Source organism: Falco biarmicus, chromosome 3 (genome assembly GCF_023638135.1).
Source record: "Falco biarmicus isolate bFalBia1 chromosome 3, bFalBia1.pri, whole genome shotgun sequence".
NCBI lineage: Eukaryota > Metazoa > Chordata > Aves > Falconiformes > Falconidae > Falco > Falco biarmicus.
In genome coordinates this window covers 45,166,733-45,185,264 of record NC_079290.1, presented here as the reverse complement: position 1 = coordinate 45,185,264, position 18,532 = coordinate 45,166,733, and the positions used below count along the sequence as shown (strand labels likewise).

The 18,532-nt window shown below is 38.5% G+C and overlaps 1 protein-coding gene across 12 annotated transcripts in view; it reads right to left on the bottom strand.

Annotated features, from left to right (window-relative positions):
* Nucleotides 1-18,532, bottom strand: part of ASPH (aspartate beta-hydroxylase) — a 123,244-nt gene that overhangs the window by 19,155 nt on the left and 85,557 nt on the right. For 10 of the 12 annotated variants that reach the window (XM_056333747.1, XM_056333746.1, XM_056333743.1 and 7 more), the window contains 5 exons: nucleotides 15,944-16,042; nucleotides 15,317-15,406; nucleotides 11,383-11,520; nucleotides 4,782-4,917; nucleotides 3,838-3,929 (listed from right to left, as the gene is read on the bottom strand). In XM_056333747.1, the coding sequence (XP_056189722.1) occupies nucleotides 3,838-3,929; nucleotides 4,782-4,917; nucleotides 11,383-11,520; nucleotides 15,317-15,406; nucleotides 15,944-16,042 (555 nt within the window). Of the gene's footprint in view, nucleotides 1-3,837; nucleotides 3,930-4,781; nucleotides 4,918-11,374; nucleotides 11,521-15,316; nucleotides 15,407-15,943; nucleotides 16,043-18,532 lie in introns of those variants that run through there. The other 2 variants (XR_008821072.1, XR_008821073.1) reach the window with 2 other exon arrangements.

Below are 18,532 nucleotides of genomic sequence, written 5' to 3'. Positions count from 1 at the left end.
TCTCCTACCTACAACCAGAAAAAATATCTTCTTTCCTATGGAAAGACTTAAAGACAGTCTTATTATTTAAAAGGATGGGCTGCAGGAGACACAATGCCTGTGTCAGCCAGACTGACTGGCCCCTCTCAGATGACAACATGGCTGTGAAGGTCACAGTCAGCCTTGGCTGGAGCAACCATGAGCTGGTGGAGTTCAGGATCACGACAGGAAAGAGAAAGGGAAAAAGCAGGATTACTATCCATAACTTCAGGCGAGCAGACTTGGTCTTATTCAGGGAGCTGCTAGGAAAAATCCCACAAGATACACTGCTGGAGAGAAGAGGGGTTGACGACAGCTGATTGGTTTTTAAGTATCATCTCATCCAAGCCCAAGAATGTTCATCCCCACGTGCAGGAAGCATCACAACCCAGACAAAACCGAAACACAACAAGGAAGTGTACAAGAGGTGGAAGCAGGGTCAGGTCACCCAGGAAGACTGCAAAGACACTCTGAGCATTCAGGGATGAGGTCAGGAAAGTCAGAGCTCTCCTGGTGTTGAATCTGGAGATGGAAGTGAAGGGTAACATCAAAGACGACAGCAGTAAAAGAAAGCCAAGGGAAAACATGGGCCTGCTGCTAAATGTGGCAGGAGATCTGACGACAGAGGACATGGAAAAGGCTGAGGCACTACATGCTGTCTTTGCCTCAATCTTTACTGGTATGACTGACCTTCAGGAATCCCAGGCACCTGAGACCAATGGAAAAGACTGGAGAAAAGATTACTCACCTTCTGTGGATAAGGATCAGGTTAGGGAACATTCAAAAAAACTCACCAAACTGGTCTATGGGTCTTGAGGGGATCCACATGCGAGTGAGGAGGGAGCTGGACAATGTTGTGAATCCATGCTCAATAATCTTTGAAAGGTCACGGCAACCAGCAGAGGTCCCTGAGGACTGGTAGAAAGCAAATGTTCCTATCTTCAAGAAGGGCAAGCAGAAGGATCGGAGGAATTATAGGCTAGCCAGCCTCATGATCCCTGGGAATGTGATGGAGCAAATAATCCTGGAAACCATTGCCAAACATGTGAAGGAAAAGAAGGTGACTGGAAGCAGTCAGCACGGATTTATGAAGGGGAAATTGTTCTTTACCAGCTTTCTATGGTGAGATGTCTAGCTTGGTGGATGAGGGGAGATTAGTGGATATTGTTTATCTCAACTTCAGCAAGGCTTTCAACACTGTCTGCCATTAAGATCCTCAGTGACAAACTGATGTAACAGAAATGAGGCAAGCTGGCAGTGGATTGAAAACTGGCACTTAAACCAGGCTCAAAGAATTGTGATCAGAGGCACAAAGTCCAGCTGGGGGCCAGCCATCAGAGGTGTACTCCAGGGCTCAATAGTGAGTTCAACACTGTTTAATAGCTTCACAAACGACTCAGATGATGGGACAGAATGCATCCCCTCAGCAAGTCCGCAGATAATAGAAAATCAGAGAGGCACAGCTGATACACTACATTTTTTTTACTGCCATTCATAAGGACCTTGGCAAGCTGGAGAAAAGTCCAAACAGGAATCTTATGATGTTCAACAGAGAGAAGTCCAAGTTCTGCACTGGGGAGGAATAACCCCATGTACCAACACAAGCTGATGGACAACTGTCTGGAAAGCAACTTCCCCGAAAAAGACTGTGGGGGTCCTCATAGACAACAATTTGAATGTGAGCCAGCAATGTGCCCTTGCAGCAAAGGCCAACAGCCCCAAAAGCTGCATTAAGGAGAGCTTTGGCAGCAGGTTGAGGGAGGTTATCCTTTCCCTCTATTCAGAGTAGGTGTTACCACTTTCTGAGGTTTCTGCTTACCAGCAGTTTCTTATGACAGCAAGTGATAAGCTCCAGTGGCCGTGGTGAACAGATGCTCCAACCCACCACCTCTGCTACACTGAGATGCGTTAACTTGATTGCCCTGTCAGACCCTACTGCAATGCAAATACCTGGCTACGCAGGATAGTTACTAATATCCCTGAGACACTATTTTTTAAATGCTAATATACCAGCACTGCAGAATGATGACTGCAGTTTATGTCACCTGTCCACATAGATCAGTCTAGAAGTCTGTGAATTATACGTATGAATTGAACTCAAGCACTATATATAAGTAGTTCCAAACTACTAATGGGTTTAAAACTATGGTTTTAAAGTAAAACTCTGAAGGGTTAAGAAATGCCCAGGATTAAAACTACCTGTGCTACTTCTAGTTTACAGCTATTTTTAAGAAGAATGACGTTATTTTGAATAATATGATCACTTGCTATTATTCTACACAGTCTCGCAGCAGCACTGAGCAGATAGTTCACCATTTTACACTTTTTATCTTTGTCAGTCCCCGAGGTACCCAAAGCATCCAAACGGTCTATCTACCACAAAATTCCTAATTTCCTCATTGTGTTTGTTCCCATTGCTTCCACATGCTTCAGTACATGAATAGAGATTAGATAATGTTTTAAATTTAATTTTACCAGTAAGAATCTGAGGCACAGCTACCATAAGAACAAAATTGTCCTAGACATCCCCTAACATTGGATGTAAAACTTAAGATTTCTAGAGCACCTTTTTTCAGATTATTTTACATTTTATATGTTCAAAACACATGACTACAGCTATAGCTGTAAACACACAATGTTTCTGCAAGCCATATTTTGGTGATAACACGTGGGGCACCAAAAAACAATGAGAAAAATAGTGACTCTTAAAGAGAATTTGCTCTCTGGGATAGATATTTTGTCTAAGGATGCCACAAAAAGCAGTTTTCTTGCTGTTAGCTGCACTGAGCATGATGACCTCTCTCATAAGTTATATTCACTACAACCAGCCTTTGCAACAAATCAATGGAACGGTAGCCTTGCTCATTCCCACAACATCAGCCATCTAGTGCACTTCTGCACATCAAAAGCAAGAGTCCGGTGAAAAAGCTGAACACCTGCTCTCAAGGCTCTGAATTAGGAGTATGCTAGCACTGTGTTTTCCAACTTTTGCATCCCTAATTTTGCAATGTGAAGGTTATTCTCATGTAGTCATTACAGATAAAATACAACAGCTTGAAGAAAAATAAAAAGGCTAATGAAAAATTCTGTCCTACAGAATCACATGACATTTGTGTTGGGCCATTCACTCAGCTGCAAATGTATTGATCCATACCATATAAGTCCACTGCATGATTTAATGAGATTGATTTGCAGCCAAGTAGTCAGTGTAGACCAGGCACTTGAAACAAACTTTGTTGGCACCCAAGGCCACAGCTCATGGACTTTACCTTAGGAAAGAAGCATATGACAGCAGTACTGTTGCTTGGCTTCCATGAGGCGATTCTCCTTCCTTCTAAAGAAGCCAAACTGGGGTAGATGGGTGAAGTTTATCACAGTGAGAATGTGGCTCACTGAATTAGTCTTGAAAAATTAGATTTAGACCAGAAAAAAATATTTGAGGTTAGAAAGGATCTAATCCAACTGCCTACACAAAGCAGGGTTAGCTACGGGTCAGATCAGGTCACTTTGGGCTGAGGTTTAGTAAGTCATTATTTACTGGTTGACCCATGGCAAATAATTTACCTACCACGAGCTCCTAGGAAACACAAGGTAAAATGACTCAACTAAAGAGCCCGTAGAAAGGCTTCAGCTAACATATTTCACCTTGTATTTGCTGAGGGGGCATATTTTTACTGTTAACTTCATTGTGTGCTTGAGGCGTCGTTAAATATACCTGGTTTAACAAGAGCAAGGTCATGCATGCCTTTATACGCATTCCTCAAAATCACCTGCTCCCAGCATTAGGAATTTGCAAAACCGAAGAAATTTTCCAGATACCTGCCCTCTTCTGCAGCCAGTAGCTTCCGGGAATCTTTCCAATAAAGCACATGTTTTCGGAACACTTTTACAAGCGTTCTCATTCTTTCTTCCTAGTAAAAATGATGGATAGAGTATTGGTAAGAGCAATGAAAGAACATTTCCTTGTTCTCTGCTTTGCAGAAGAGCAACAAAACCGTTGAAGAGCTGACAATGAAAGACAGGTAAACATTATTACCCCCATTTTACAGATTGCGAAACAGCAGTACTAACATGCTGCAATATCAGAACAGCCTGCATATCTTTGCTTTTAAATTATTTGTGAAGACCAGGCTTCCTACCATTTTTTAAACATGATCCTAAAAGCATAAACATTAATGAGGCTGCACAGAAAAAAAAGATGAAAAATGCTACCAACATCATAGCATTTCAACGCCAGATTATATTTTGATATAAATTGCTTTTAGTGTTTTATTTTATAGTACTCTTTCATATGTAGAGTCTCATAAGAATATAAGGTTGTTCCAATAGTTGGGCCTCTCACTGCACAACTCAGGGACAGGGCATCAGGTTTATTAAAATCATATTCTTTTACTCATACCATTTCTGAATGAGAGATCTCACCTAGCTGACAACACAGTATCGAGGATGCACCTTCTCCCATCCTGCCTTTGCTCAGGCTGATCTGCACCACACATTACCGTGCAAACTGCTGGCAGCCTTGGCAGAAGGGGAGTATTACACTCAGGGGATTCTTAGAAGTGCTTGGGGACAACATGGTTTAGAATAAAGAACTCTTGCTCAGTGTCACTGGGGTCCCAGACACTATTTTATTAGTTCCCTTCTTCTCCAGATTCAGCAATTACAAAAACAGTTCTGAAAACTACCTGTGTTGCTACTCCTTATTCCACTATACTAATCTGAAAAAGTGAAATTGGGGAAAGAAGAAATATAAAATGTTTTACCTTGTTGCCATAAAGTAAACTGGCTCCAGTCTCCTTTTTCTCGTAGATTCTCATCTTCAGGCAGGAACAGGCTTCTTTTTTTATCCATCACAGCAAGCCCCTCATCCCGAATGAGCTTCCAGTTTTTTTCTAAGGACTGTTGCAAGAGTCATGTTACTGCACTGAGAATTTACTGTGTTTGCCTTTAGTACCATTTTTATTTTTCCCTGCCATTTTTTTTTAATCTAAAAGCACTAAAAAAGCGTTCATCATCATTATCAAGTTTCTTTGTATTTAATTCCCTTCTGACAAGTTAAGGCAGGAAAAACAACTTTCACAGTATTCCTCAGATTCAATTACGCTGGGCTTGTAAGATTTCAATAATCCCCAGACTCTTGCAGACTAGGTCTAACTTTGACTTGCTTTTTTATTAGCCTAAGGGCTCTTTAACAGATCATTTTATATTGCAAGCTAAGAAGCATATTGATCTTCTTAAACAGTGCACATGTTACCTGGAAGCACTCCTGCAACTAGAAAACCACTTCTATAACCTGAACTCCAGGTACTGGCAGAACATTAAAGTTCAAATAGGACAAATGTAAACACAACACTTAAGTTGGAAGTTATGATTTAAACCTTCAAAAAGGTTTGCAGAGATTCACTTACACATGCTGATGCTATTGAAAAAGATCAAATATGACTCGAAATGCCAGGTGATGATTTATGGACACAACCATTAACAATGTGTAAACTGCCTTAAAATTCATACATACCAAAACCACAGAACAGTAGAATTAAAATTTCTGTTCTCTGCTGCCTTAGGACATCTATTTTTAAAAATCAGGTAGATTATAAAACCTTTTATACTACCAATAGTAAGTCAATTTTATGTTATAGCAATACAAAGGGAAATCCCCACAGTGTAACAATGGATCTGGATAAAGTAACTTTCATTTCCCAGTCACCTACTTTGTTCACTAAACCTTATTTTGGGTGAATAGTTTTCATTTTTCTTTTGTGCTCTTGAACAAAGCATTTCTATAAGACATTTTCAATCAATTTCACACTGAATTTAGGCTAAGGTGTGTTCCCGCACTACCTCTTTACATGATGCATAAAGCTGAACAAAAGTCAAAAGTCTGCATGACACTGATCAGACTACATGGTATAACGGCCCTTTTTTTAGCTTTAAAACTCTGTATGCTTATTAGCTTTCCCACTTAAATTAAGCAGTTGCATTTTCTACTCGAGTTTTTTCACTTAGAAGACAAGCTGATCCCACAAAATAGGCTGTACATTGATATATCATCAAAGGCTCAGCAAAGCAAGCCATGGCTAGAACATGCTGTCTATAATACAGCTACTTTCTACCACTAGAACATTTTTAGGTAGGCTAAGACCTATGAAAATTAGGATTGCATTTCTGTTATTACGGTAAACTTTTCTTCTTCCCAGCAAATTGTTTTCCCTCTCATCCAACAGTAAAGGGGAAGAACACTTATTTTTCCTGGTGCATTCACCTTATTCTTTCCCACTGGTGGGTTCCCATAAGACTCATTTAATGGTTAACATTAAGTAGAAATGTCCTTTTAGAGTATTTTTGGAAAATTGACTTCCAAAATGCAGGGTATAAAAAAGATTGAAAATTTCCACCTAATTGGTGGAATATGGAAAAGATGAATATGGGAACAGTGCTGGTACTGATTCAGTGCTACCATATCTACAAAAGGCAATACCAGCTTGAGTACCTCATTTGGCAGTGGCTGGAGAAGAGAAAGAAAAAGTTAACTCTGTTTACACCAGCCTCAATTTAAATTGATACAGATCGACAAGACTGGAAAACTTTGAAAGATATTACAAGTGATTCTCTGTTTCCTCAAACTCCTCATACTCCCTCATCTGTAAAAAGGTAAGAGGGAACATTCACCCAGAGAAGGTGATGAATGATAAGCATTGGTTGTCCAAGGAGTTGCAGGCAACAGCAGCTTTGTCACCTCTATCCCCTTCACAAACACCACTGGCTGAAAGTTAACCTGCAAAGACGGGTGTTTGTCCTTGCCTTTTAAGGCTCCTTCCCGAACATGTTGGATACAAAGTGATTTGAATAATATAATTGATTTTGAACTAGCTCCTCAATGGTTTTAGACATAACTTGCCCTAAAATCAATAGTGTCTCTACTTCTGAAAACCTGGACCCCACCTATGAAACACACTGAGAGTGCTTTACTATGAGTAATAGCTAAGTCCTAAGCAGGAACGAAGTGGGGAGTTCAAACACAGCTCAGCCGTGATCTCCCTGATTTTACAGACTCTTAGACCTTGCACGGTAAGAATGCAAAACACCATCAAAACACAAAGTCCAGGACTTGGACTTACGACACTTGATCCAAGAGCTGTTACCTACAGAAAAAAGTTAAATATGCTTACTCTCCATGATATGTTGGGATTAAAGTCTCAGGTTAGAGCAACAAATTCATATTATATTTGGTCCAATATCCTGATTTCAAGTGAAGAATCAGGTGGCGACCGGCATTGAGAGCATATGTACTTGTTTCCTAGCAGCTGATTCCCTTAACTCCCCACATGGCTTTTTAAATAGAGTTCCTAACAATAATGGAAGTTTACAGTTGCTTTACATCTGGCGATAGCGTAGATTTTATTGGCAAAGACATTACTGTATTTAAATAGGGATTTCTTAGTATTGGTTTATTTTTATGTGTGACTATTATATTAAAAGAATCCTTACTGTGTGCTGTCAAACCCTTCCAATGCATGGTCATAAATGAAACAGGCAGAGATTAAGAGGTTACTACCCCTCACATGAAGCATAATTACTGACCACACGTCCATTTTAATTCATTGGACTGTAAAATAAAATCAAGGCGAAGACTTTAATCTATTTCACTTTCTTACTGAAACAGAGTAGGAAAGTATTCGTGATCAGTTACTATGTCTTTGCTGGGGAACGCTGATGACCTCCAAAGTAAGGGGCAGTATTTTCAAACCCTTCAGAATAGATTCCTTGTACCCATTCGGTCACTCACGGTGCTTAAACGTCAGCACTTTATACAATATCTCTTCTCTTTTCAACACAAGGCTTCTCTTAAAGCATCCAGCCACACTTTAAATGCACACTTCGATTTAATTTCTCCATTAAATATGAATGTTTAGCTATTATTAGCTAAAGCATTAAGCTCCAGCTGTCACTCTACAGAAAATGTTACGGACATGTGCTGCTGCCAGTACTTTCATTCTCTTCCTGTGCTTTTGTTGCCGCACTTGAAACATTTAATTAATAAAATCTAGGCCATCAGAGAAAACTGACAATACAAGATCTACTTTAATCAATCAGCTATTCACTGTAGTACATTATTGGCAAAGCATCCTCTGGGTCTTTTCTAAATGTCAAAGGATGCAACGTGAGGAAAGGACAAAGTTACCTAGGTCATTACCTGTGTATTTTCAGACTGGTGAAAAGTCTGTAGGATCCAACAGCATTGTACCTCTTTTTACTATTTTTTAAAACGAGCACCAGAATAGAAGAATAATGCCATACTGAGGTTCTACAAAAAGTACCAGAGAATGATGCAATGACTCAGTAAGACTGACTGAGGAAAGCTAATCGTCTCAAGGGAAGAGAACAGGTTTTCAAAGATAAAAGTAAGGTTTTCTTTTAGCTGAGCTCAAACAGTTTCTTGAATCTCCAAAGCCCTGAAATACTGTAGATCAGAAACATTACCAGAACATTTCTACATGAATCACTTGACACACCCTTCCTAATCTAAAGGCTTGTATTTTCTGCTCCCTGAGAAATCAGTTACCCCTCCATATTCTTTCAAGGAAACTAAAAAAAGCTTAAGCCATAACGGGCACAGCTGGACAGACAGATGCAAAAATCCCTTCCCTTCAGCACAGTACAGCTAACCAAGATTTACCCCGTCATACACATTCTAAATGTTATTGAGATATTCTCAGTTCTCCTCTCCCTGTGCACCACCAACAATACCCTCCCGAAAAAAACCCAGCCATCCCCAAATCCTCAAAACCCTCTTCCTTTAAGACATCCAAGCAAGTAGATGATAGTGAAGTAAATAAAGTATGAGATTTTCTTCTTTAATCTTACCCATCAGGCAGTTAAACATCAGGCCTAAATTAGTTGTCTAGGCTTCATTTTTTTGTAAAGCAGTAGGAAAGCCAACACCAGAAAGGTAGACACGCCATCAATAGTTATTTAACATAGGAAAAAATTAATCATCCTCTGAAAATACTTCTTTTTTGACCTATAAACTAGACCGCTAGCATGGACGATATATGCCTTGCGGTTGCATGACTACAGTTGGGTGAGCTGAATGCCCTTCACAAGGAATTTATTAACCTGAGAATACTGAAACAAGACAATCTTTTCTTCAAGATTTCTATGGAAAAAGCAAAACACCATCAAAATTCACATCTCCAACTCTAGTCCCAAGAAATAGCATGACCTTTTAAAACACAGTCAAGCCAGGTCTGTGCTGCAAGATGCTACTGACCACAGCTGCGCTGGTTAATAAAATGAACCAAAGAGAAGTGCCAGAGAATCTGGCTTTAGTACTGCCTCAGTTAGCACTGTTAAGCTACTAAGATATTGAAAATAGTTTGTTCACATTTAACAACAAACAGTGAAACACGGGGAGAGAGGGTCAGGGCCTCCAGCGCCTCATACAGCAGCTTCCCATGTCAAATTCTATCACCGGGATGTGGTATTATTTCCCACACATCCCACACAGGTGTAAGAGGAATGTAATGAGATAAAGCAGTAAGAAATAACTGCTGATTGGTTTTTGCTCTTGGAATGCGGAAATAATATTTTTTTAATTAAAACAGGTACGTAAGTTGCAATATTCACAAATTAATAAAAAATGTCTTCAACAATTTTTTCCCCACTTCCTGGAGAATGCTATTTCAAATTTTGTTTGCAGCATCATATGTTTATTAGACTCAAACCTGCTTTCTTTCATAACTTCAAGCAGTTTCTTGAGTTATGGACAAAACACAATAATACAAATCCTTATCCTGATGCATTAAACTCATATTTTGCATTCGTACTTGCAATTGTGAATGTAAATCTTACCACCCCCAAATTATGACACCTATGTAAATAAAATAGAAGCCACAATTTAGGCCCGAATCAATGACATATTGCTAATGAAACAGATACACAATGTACTACAAAATTATTGGATTGAAGAGGTGTGACTGGATTACGGAGGTAGTTGTGCTGTGGAGGTCAGGGGTGAATTTCTATTCTTGTTGATCTTCTGAATGGCTCTTCTAGAAGCCATGCAGCATTCTGATCCAAAGCAAGACCTCCATACATGGTCTGATCCAGCTGAGGAAAAATCACTTCAAGGTGGAGCCCTGGCCATTTTATAACAGGGAACCAAATTTCTTCACCCGTCAAAGCTGACTTGTCTCCTCATGCTCAGGGCGAAGGGAACATTACCTTCTGTGACGCAGGAATATGAATGGTTTACAGGCAAGAGACTGTAAAACATCACTGCAGATAGCTCTAAAACATCAATAAAATCATATCTATTCTTTCCTTTTTGTTCGGTAAAAGTATGATAAGAAGTTTCTCCATCTGTTTTATGGCAGGAAGGCTCTATTCCTACACATACCTCAGGAACGAGTTGAATTTGTGCACATTTCAGATCTTCCCAAACCCTAGTCCATAAAGCTAATTGCTTTTCTGTGTGACTGATATAACACTGGACAATCACACTTCAGTCCAGATTTCCTAGTCTTATTTATGCTGCCATCAAAACCTTAACAAAGGGTAATCTTCCCTTTTAAATTTTTTTTCTTTCCTTTTTTTTTTTTTTTTAAATAAAATCATCCTTTCATAGTAAGTTTCTTAACATGTATGTAACTAAGCATAAAGAAATCACCATTCTGAAAGAAGCTGTCTCTTGCAAATAAACATTTCTGGCTTTAAACTGTTTCTGTAGAATAATTTTGCTAAACCACATACCAATAATTAAATCATACAGGGAAAAAAGGTTCTGCTCTCCTTTTTTGTTTTTATTTTTTCAGGAATTAAAATTAAATAATAAAAATCATGCCATTTTGGAAACACAAATTATTATTATGAATAATAACCAGAATTCTTGCCTTGCATTAAATAATAAAAAAAAAAACTTTAAACAACTTGAATTCTATGTTCACTTTTTTAAAATCCATCACTGGGAATCTATACTTGTTTCTCTTATACAATTAAAAGCTTCCAAAGACGTCATTAAATATTACACCAGGTATGAAGGACAGCCTTTCCTTCACCAATTAAAAATTCAGAATGGGTGTCCCGGACATTACCAAAGTTTACTGTCATTATGCACTTGAGACATTACAGTTGTCTGCCATGTAAAATTTGTATTTATTAATAATTTCAGCCATCCTTGTCCTCATTCTCAATTTTGAAAATGCCTGGGCTTATTTTACAGTCTCTTCGGCTCAGCTGGAGACTGGTGTCTAGTACTCCTAGGCAATAATTCAGACCTCATAGATAAGGATTTTATCTGCTTAATACCTTAAATTATAGCTGTTATAAAAATAAAAATCAAAGTACAGAAACAAACTGCCTTACCTTCACCAGTTCTGTATAACCAGTCTCCCTTGCTGTCCACCACGGCTGAGCTTTCAGTCCCTTGACATTGTAGAGGGAACGCTGCCAAACCGATGCAAAGTGACCTCTTTGGTATCCAAGTTCATACCATTTGTATGCCTAAAAGATTGCAGTTGTTAACAACCAAATCTGTATCAACCAAGCTCCCACAGAAAAAAAGTAACATGCATTTTTGGTAAGACAACAGACTGTCTCTTTGGATGCTGGGGCTGTTCTTCCAATGTAATGTAGTAACAAACAGTTTAAAGGAACAAAAAAACCCCAACAAACAAACACCCCCCCCCCCCCCAAAAATACTGACAATCCCAAAATAGATCAGTTGGCCAAGACTCTCCAATCCAGCATTAGCAAAATAGAATAATCTCACAATCATTCACACCAAACATGGGTCAGTAATGTGGGCGCTGTCCTTGGACTTAGGAGATCCAACTGTTTCTTGTCTTGGACACCCTTGTCTTCTGTTTCAGTCCTCTACCTATGAATTAAACATGACTGCCTTCTGTTGCCAGTGGAGATGCTGTGATGATGAAAACACTGCTGACTGTGGGTCTAAATTGTTACTTCTTCATCTAATACATACATGTATTGAGTTTCTTCAAATATTTGTGGCCACACCAGACCTGATCACGTGGTAGAAACATATCGAGGTTAATACTAGACCTTTGCTTGTCTTACTCTCCCTTTGCACAACTTGCTTTATTCCTGTACAGCAGCAAAACAAAGGCACCAATCCCTGCCTTGAACAAAAACTGTCCAAACCCTTCTTTACTCGGGTCATGCAGAGTCCCTCTCTAGCTATCAGCGCTTGAAATTCACTCCCTCCCAAGCCTGCAATCCATCTGATTCACTTTCACTTAAGTGTCACTCATCCAGACTTCAACCATGTTCTCACACTCCTCCACCTGACCCAATATTGACTCTTACCTCACTGTACATAAAATAGCTTAGAATTTCACCTTTGTGCTTCCACTTAACACTACTCCCCCCACACCTTACCACTGGCTGCCTTCCCTGGCTGTGCCCACCCCCTTGCCAAGTCCTGCTCAAAAAAACCAAACCTTCCACTTTTCTTTCCAGCAGGAGTATGGAATATCTGGATAAGATGAACACTGCCCAGTAGCATTCTGGTATGGTACTTTCCCTGCAGGACTAACTATTTAAATTGTTATTTGTTTTTCAAAAAGAGTCATTTTAACTCATGAGCATATGACAGTTGTCCATCAGTCTGCCCACACGCGACATGAAGGCTAAACCAAAAGACTTATTGAGACAAAACCAACAGTACTAACTCTTAAGCTAAAGAAGACTCATTTTATGTATGGGGTCTAACGGAAAGAAAAAACACACAATTAAACAAACACATCTCTAGGACAAGAATTCAACAGCCGACCATATATGAGCTTTCACCTTCTTTCCCTAGAGAAGCCCTGTAAAATCGTGTATGGGTCAAAAAAAAAAAAAAAAAAAAAAAAAAAAAAAGTATTTATATATTAGCTTTGGGTAATACACAGTGTATCTTTACATTCTGATGTTATCTTGGTTAGGTCTCTAAAATGGAAGCATTACAATTTATAACATCTGTCCCCCAAGATGTAAGTTGTAATAGCAGTGGGATATCAATAGCTTGGTCATGCTGACTGCCTGCATTCATTTGCAACGTCTGGAGTTAGCCCAGGTGATCAAGGGGATGAATGACTTGTTTCAGCCAGTGACTGATGAGTGTGAATGTTGCTGTTCTTTAAGATCTGTCAGCTATAATCACGATGTATAATACTGTTAATGCTTATCTATTAGAAGAATTGTGCTATGAGGTTGTCTTTGACAGAGCGGAGCAGGGTTAGGGTGCCTCGCTCATCCTTTCCAGTTCTGAGTTTCCATGACAAACCTTTCTTTTTAACATGCAGAACTTGGCAGTGGAAAGACCAAATAATAACCACTATATTATTCAGAAGATCTACAACAGTGTATCTTCTTTTCCAGGAAAGAAATTGTTTGAGATTAATTCAGTTTATACATTCTGTGTGAAGAGCAATTTGTTCTATAATACCTTCCAGTTTTAATCTGTCTTTTTTAAGTCTATTTGTCATTGTATCAAATTATTGTTGGAAAGGGCATACTCAACACTGTTCACCTAACGCTTACCACACCACGTTCATAATTCCTAATTTAGCTCTAATAGATGAATATCTACCTTCAACAAACTTTCAGTGACAGCAATTTCACATGTTCCTTAAATATTGATCGGTTTCCTTGATTAAATCTTGAAGTTCAGCAAGTCTGGCAAGGGCAGCGAGAAAAATTCAGCTTAACATTGGACTTTCCACTGCTAAATTTAAGTCTCCTCTATCCCAAGAAGTTCATTTGTCATTGATTAAAACTTTTTCTACAGCAGATTTGACCATTAATTCCATAAACATTAACACATAATTATCCTGGGGATTGGGATGATGTACGTTAATTACATCTGTGCGGTATCTTTAGTCAAACATTGTAATGAAGATGCTCTAGGCTCCACCATTCAACCCAGAATATCCCACAGAAGCATACAGGGATTTCCTTTTTGGTTTTCTGTTGAGAGAAGGACAGAGAGTAAGACAGAAAAAGAGAGTAGAAGAACATTCTGAGTGTGTATATGCACATGTGTGCATGTGTTTAAGTGTAAAATGAGGCCAACTAATTCTTACTTGTAAATGAACTTCTAGGTTAAAAAAAAAACTCATTGGAAGGATATTTCAGAGAAGGCAATCTAACTTAAAAGAATTCAGGTATTATTACATTTCAATGTTCTAGATCTACCACATGTATAAAGTATTTTAATAAAAGTTCCATGATTTATAAAAAATAAAGCTAACCTGATGAATTAGGCTTCAGAAAGATCGCACAGACAGGCTTCATTATAGTCCACCTGCCTACAGATCATATTGGAGAACCGCCTACTGACTGGGCCAAGATACTCAAGAGGTCAGCATTCTTTATAGTATTTTTGGTACAAATATTTCAGACATATTACTAGATAACTAATTAAAAAACAGGGACTTAGTGATTTTGATAGCTATTTCCATTATGCTTTTTTATTCTTATTCTTTTCACATTTCCTACCTAGGAAGTTGCATGGGGTTTTTTGTTGTTGTTTTTAAATTCACGCCCTTAGTAAAATTCATTACTAGTAAGTATCCAACAAAAGCCCTTTTCTCCCCCCTACCATAACAGTAGTGTTAATTCATGCTTTTAAATGAAATTTTGTTTTAAATTAACAAATTAGAAACACTTATGGCTTCCAGTGGCATATGATTATGTTTGCTGGGCACACAACAGATTTGTTGCACAAATTTCTTCTTTTCTGATCTGTTTGCTAATTATTGAACAAATACCATAAAACAGGTCACACATTCAGTCCCCTCATGGTCCATGGTCTTCTTTTATCAGATACTCATTGGTGCTTAAGGTCACTTTGGGAAAGAAGGTAGGTTTACAAAACACAATTACACCAGAGCTACGAGAGAACTTTTATACAGTGATATGCATGTAACTGTTGTTGGGGTTTTTTTAACTCTGGATAAAATCTTTGTTGCAAGTGGTAGAAGCATAAAACAGACTCTAAAAACACCTTCATTGAATTTTTGAAAAAATTTTGATCCCTTGGCTCCAATTGCCCCATGCAAGCTTCAAATATTTAGCTCAGTTCTAAAGCAAGGGATGCTAAGAAATTGTATTGCCATCCAATGGCAGATTTTTTTTGCTGTTGCTCATCTTGACCTCTACACACATATGCTGGATTGTTGTTGCAATGGAACTACTCATGTTTTCCACACTCTGCCTATCATTAAAGGTTTTTCTGGATTTTGCAGTCTTTCAGAGGTTTAGACTTTAAAGCAAGAACATATTAAATGCATACGTCTTTGTCTCCCATTCTCTGCAAGGCATCACCCAGATGAAAATAAAAGCGTCCATCATTTGTGCCAGGGTCACCAGACTCAAGTCCTTCCTTAAAAAAAAGCCAAATAAATAAAAATACAATACTTCAGTAAAAAAAAATTAAGAAGTGTTATCAGTTTTCCAAATCCCATGGCCTCTCCCCTCAGATCCCCCAAGACAGAGGTGTATTCAGAAATGGACATTTGCCCCTGACCCTATAAATACATACACAAGCATTTTAGAAAGCTGGATGAAGGTTTTATTTTGTGGTATTTTCTCCCCAAACACTCAGAAGTATACACAAGCCCTCTTTGGATCTTTCAAGAACTTTAAGTTTGCACATACTGCCAACCTCAAAACAATTTGAGTCTCACAGCTGTGTACTTAGGGTAACCACTAATAAAACTAATACTTCGATGTTTAAGAATTGATGAGCCTCAACGCATAAGTTTATTCCAGTTCATAGGCAGTGATATAGCAATATAATCAAACAAGTAGCTTAAACTGTGACTTGTAATTAGTATGCTTTTAGCTTGACACATTTTATATATTCCAATTCTATTTTTTACTGGTAAAACATTTACTGTGGGTAAGAAAAGAAAAATACCTTTAGGTAGGGTATGCTCTCTGCTATCTTGTTTTCTGCCTTCAGGATGAAGCCATAATGTACTTTGGCAAAGCCATCATTTGGAGCCAGGCTTAGAACCTGTTTGAAAGCAAATTAATTAAGTATGCACATATGGATTATGCAAATTAATAAACCTGTGCACATATTACTGTTTAGTGATGCAATGAGATTTTCTTCCATCACCGACTCAGATAAATACTTGGCTGTACTTTCTTTTTCCTATTCACTTTTGGACTTCTCCAGAAAAGCCTATTACAAGCCAAACTCCAAAGTCTCAGAAGTAAAATTATTCCAACCAAATTATCTTTTTTTTTCCTTCTCTTTTCTCTCTTTAAATTACTTTATTTTTCAGTTGTCTGTGCTTCTCCACCCTCTCTCTTGAGGTACAGCATGCTACATTACAGAATTAACATCATTCATTAACAAAAGTTACCTATCCCAGGTTTGACTAATCTGAAGGAAAGAAGCTGCTCTTGAAAAAGTCTACAGCACAGTCAGGGGAAGCATCGTGTAGAAATATACCTGAAATAGTTTAAAATTAGATAGGTTTCTACTCGTGGCAAACTAGTCTTAGAAAGAGAAAATATACTCTCCTGCAAAACATAGTGACCGCAATTTAGAAAGATGCTGTAAAATAAAGCCTGCATCATGCAATGGGACTGTGCAAACCCTGAAACACAAAGGGCACTTGCAGCACAATGGTAAACTGGAGTGCTCTCTGGAAGAGCTTTCCAGGCCAGGAGAAAGAAGGTAATGCAAGGTCTAATGCAGTAGTGATTCAACGTGCTTTCACACTAGAAGGTGTGATGGATAAATTATTCTTTTATAGTTGAACACTGCACTCTTTGACCCAGACCAAGTGTGCTAAATTATGCTAAAAGATTTTATATCCTGAACAAGATTCAAATAATGTACTCAGTGATAACGTGATAACCTAGCTTAATTTTGCCAGAATGGAAAACTCAGACAAATATCCAGAAGTGCGGGACTGTGCAAGAGAAAGATTTGTGAGTACAGGGACAGCTGTAGGAAAGGATCAGTGTATGGGGGAGTGTTCCGGGGAAAGGAGGTGTGAAGGTGGCTGGCGTGAGTTCTGAAACATATAACCCCAACATTACTGAGACAACTTAAGTGCATTTGTTCTGCCTCAGCCAAGGGGGACATTAGAGAATGTCTGGATCTACTTTCCACCTCCATGCTTCTATGATGTATATACTCAGTATCGTTTGTAGCTGTATATGATACCAATCACAGTCTAGTTAATCTTGTTACACCTCTTCTCTCCCCACAGCAAGGGTGGACGGTCCTATCGGGAGAGAACCCCATCTGTGAGGATGGTCACGGGAGCCTGGCAGTCAGTGCACTACAGAGGCTGATACCCGCTGAATGCCTAGCGCAGCCGCTAAGTACAAAACAATGGACAGATGAGCAACTTCTCTTGTCTAAATCCATTTCTGAAGCCACTAGGCTTATGCCATGGATAAAATGTCTGCATACATTATAGCCACTTCCCTCTGCCTTTTCCAGTCACTGTCTAACCTAATTTTTCAATCAAAATAATTACAAGCAAAACCATAACAAGTTCTCTGGGCCAATTTCTCTGCCTTTTCAAACCTCATTATGTACAAACCACATCTAAGCAAAACCAAAATCAGTGCAATGTGGGCATAAAATGAGTGAGTTAAAAATATCAGTATTTCACTTCTTTTTGCAGAAAAGAGCTACTATGAAGGAAGAGTCAGTTTGAGATCCAGTGTGAAGTCCATAATATGACATACTATTAGCACAAAGTGAACCTGGCAAGTCATAGTGAAGATGAGCTTAATGCCCAGTATAAGAACACACTACCACCTTATGCATCTTACATGCCTTTTAACTATAGCATTCTGTGTATAATTATTTTGAACCAAGAATCTGTACCTGCAGGGTGAAATAAAATGACTGACAGAAATATTTATTAGCCATATAATTTCATTACTGCTCCTTTAACTATAGGATAAAGCTATCTGATTAATTAAGACAGAATAGAATTTTCTGTATTATGGTTCATTTAAACTACGCCGAGTTGCATTAAGACATGATCTACATTCAGAGCCCCTAAAGAGAAGTGAAGAGATACAATCAGCAGAAATTACACTGGAAGTATTTAATGTAAATTGTATTATGCTGTTGCTGTTGCTGCATGCAATATTAATTATGTTTAGAAATAAGTTTTACTAAACTGCTCATAGTCCATTAAATATTAATCATGAATATAGAAATTAACCTCTGGGGCTATCAATGGCTAATTAGCCAGGGAAGAGTACTGTGTTAATGTGGATATTCTGCTTTTGGTACCTGAGATAGCTTAGAGCTGGCTTATGTGTGTCTGCATAATGCACTGAGCCATGCAGACATGCCTCAGCATGGCAGGCAGAAAAAGTGCTATTAGCAGAGTAACCGGTCTTATTAAGTTCCCTCCCCCTGTATCTTACCATAATCTGTAGATCTTTGAAAACAAAAATAGCTCTAAATTCTGCTAGGACTACTTTTAATGTTACGTTTTTGTGTCCCTAAGTGTAATGTTCA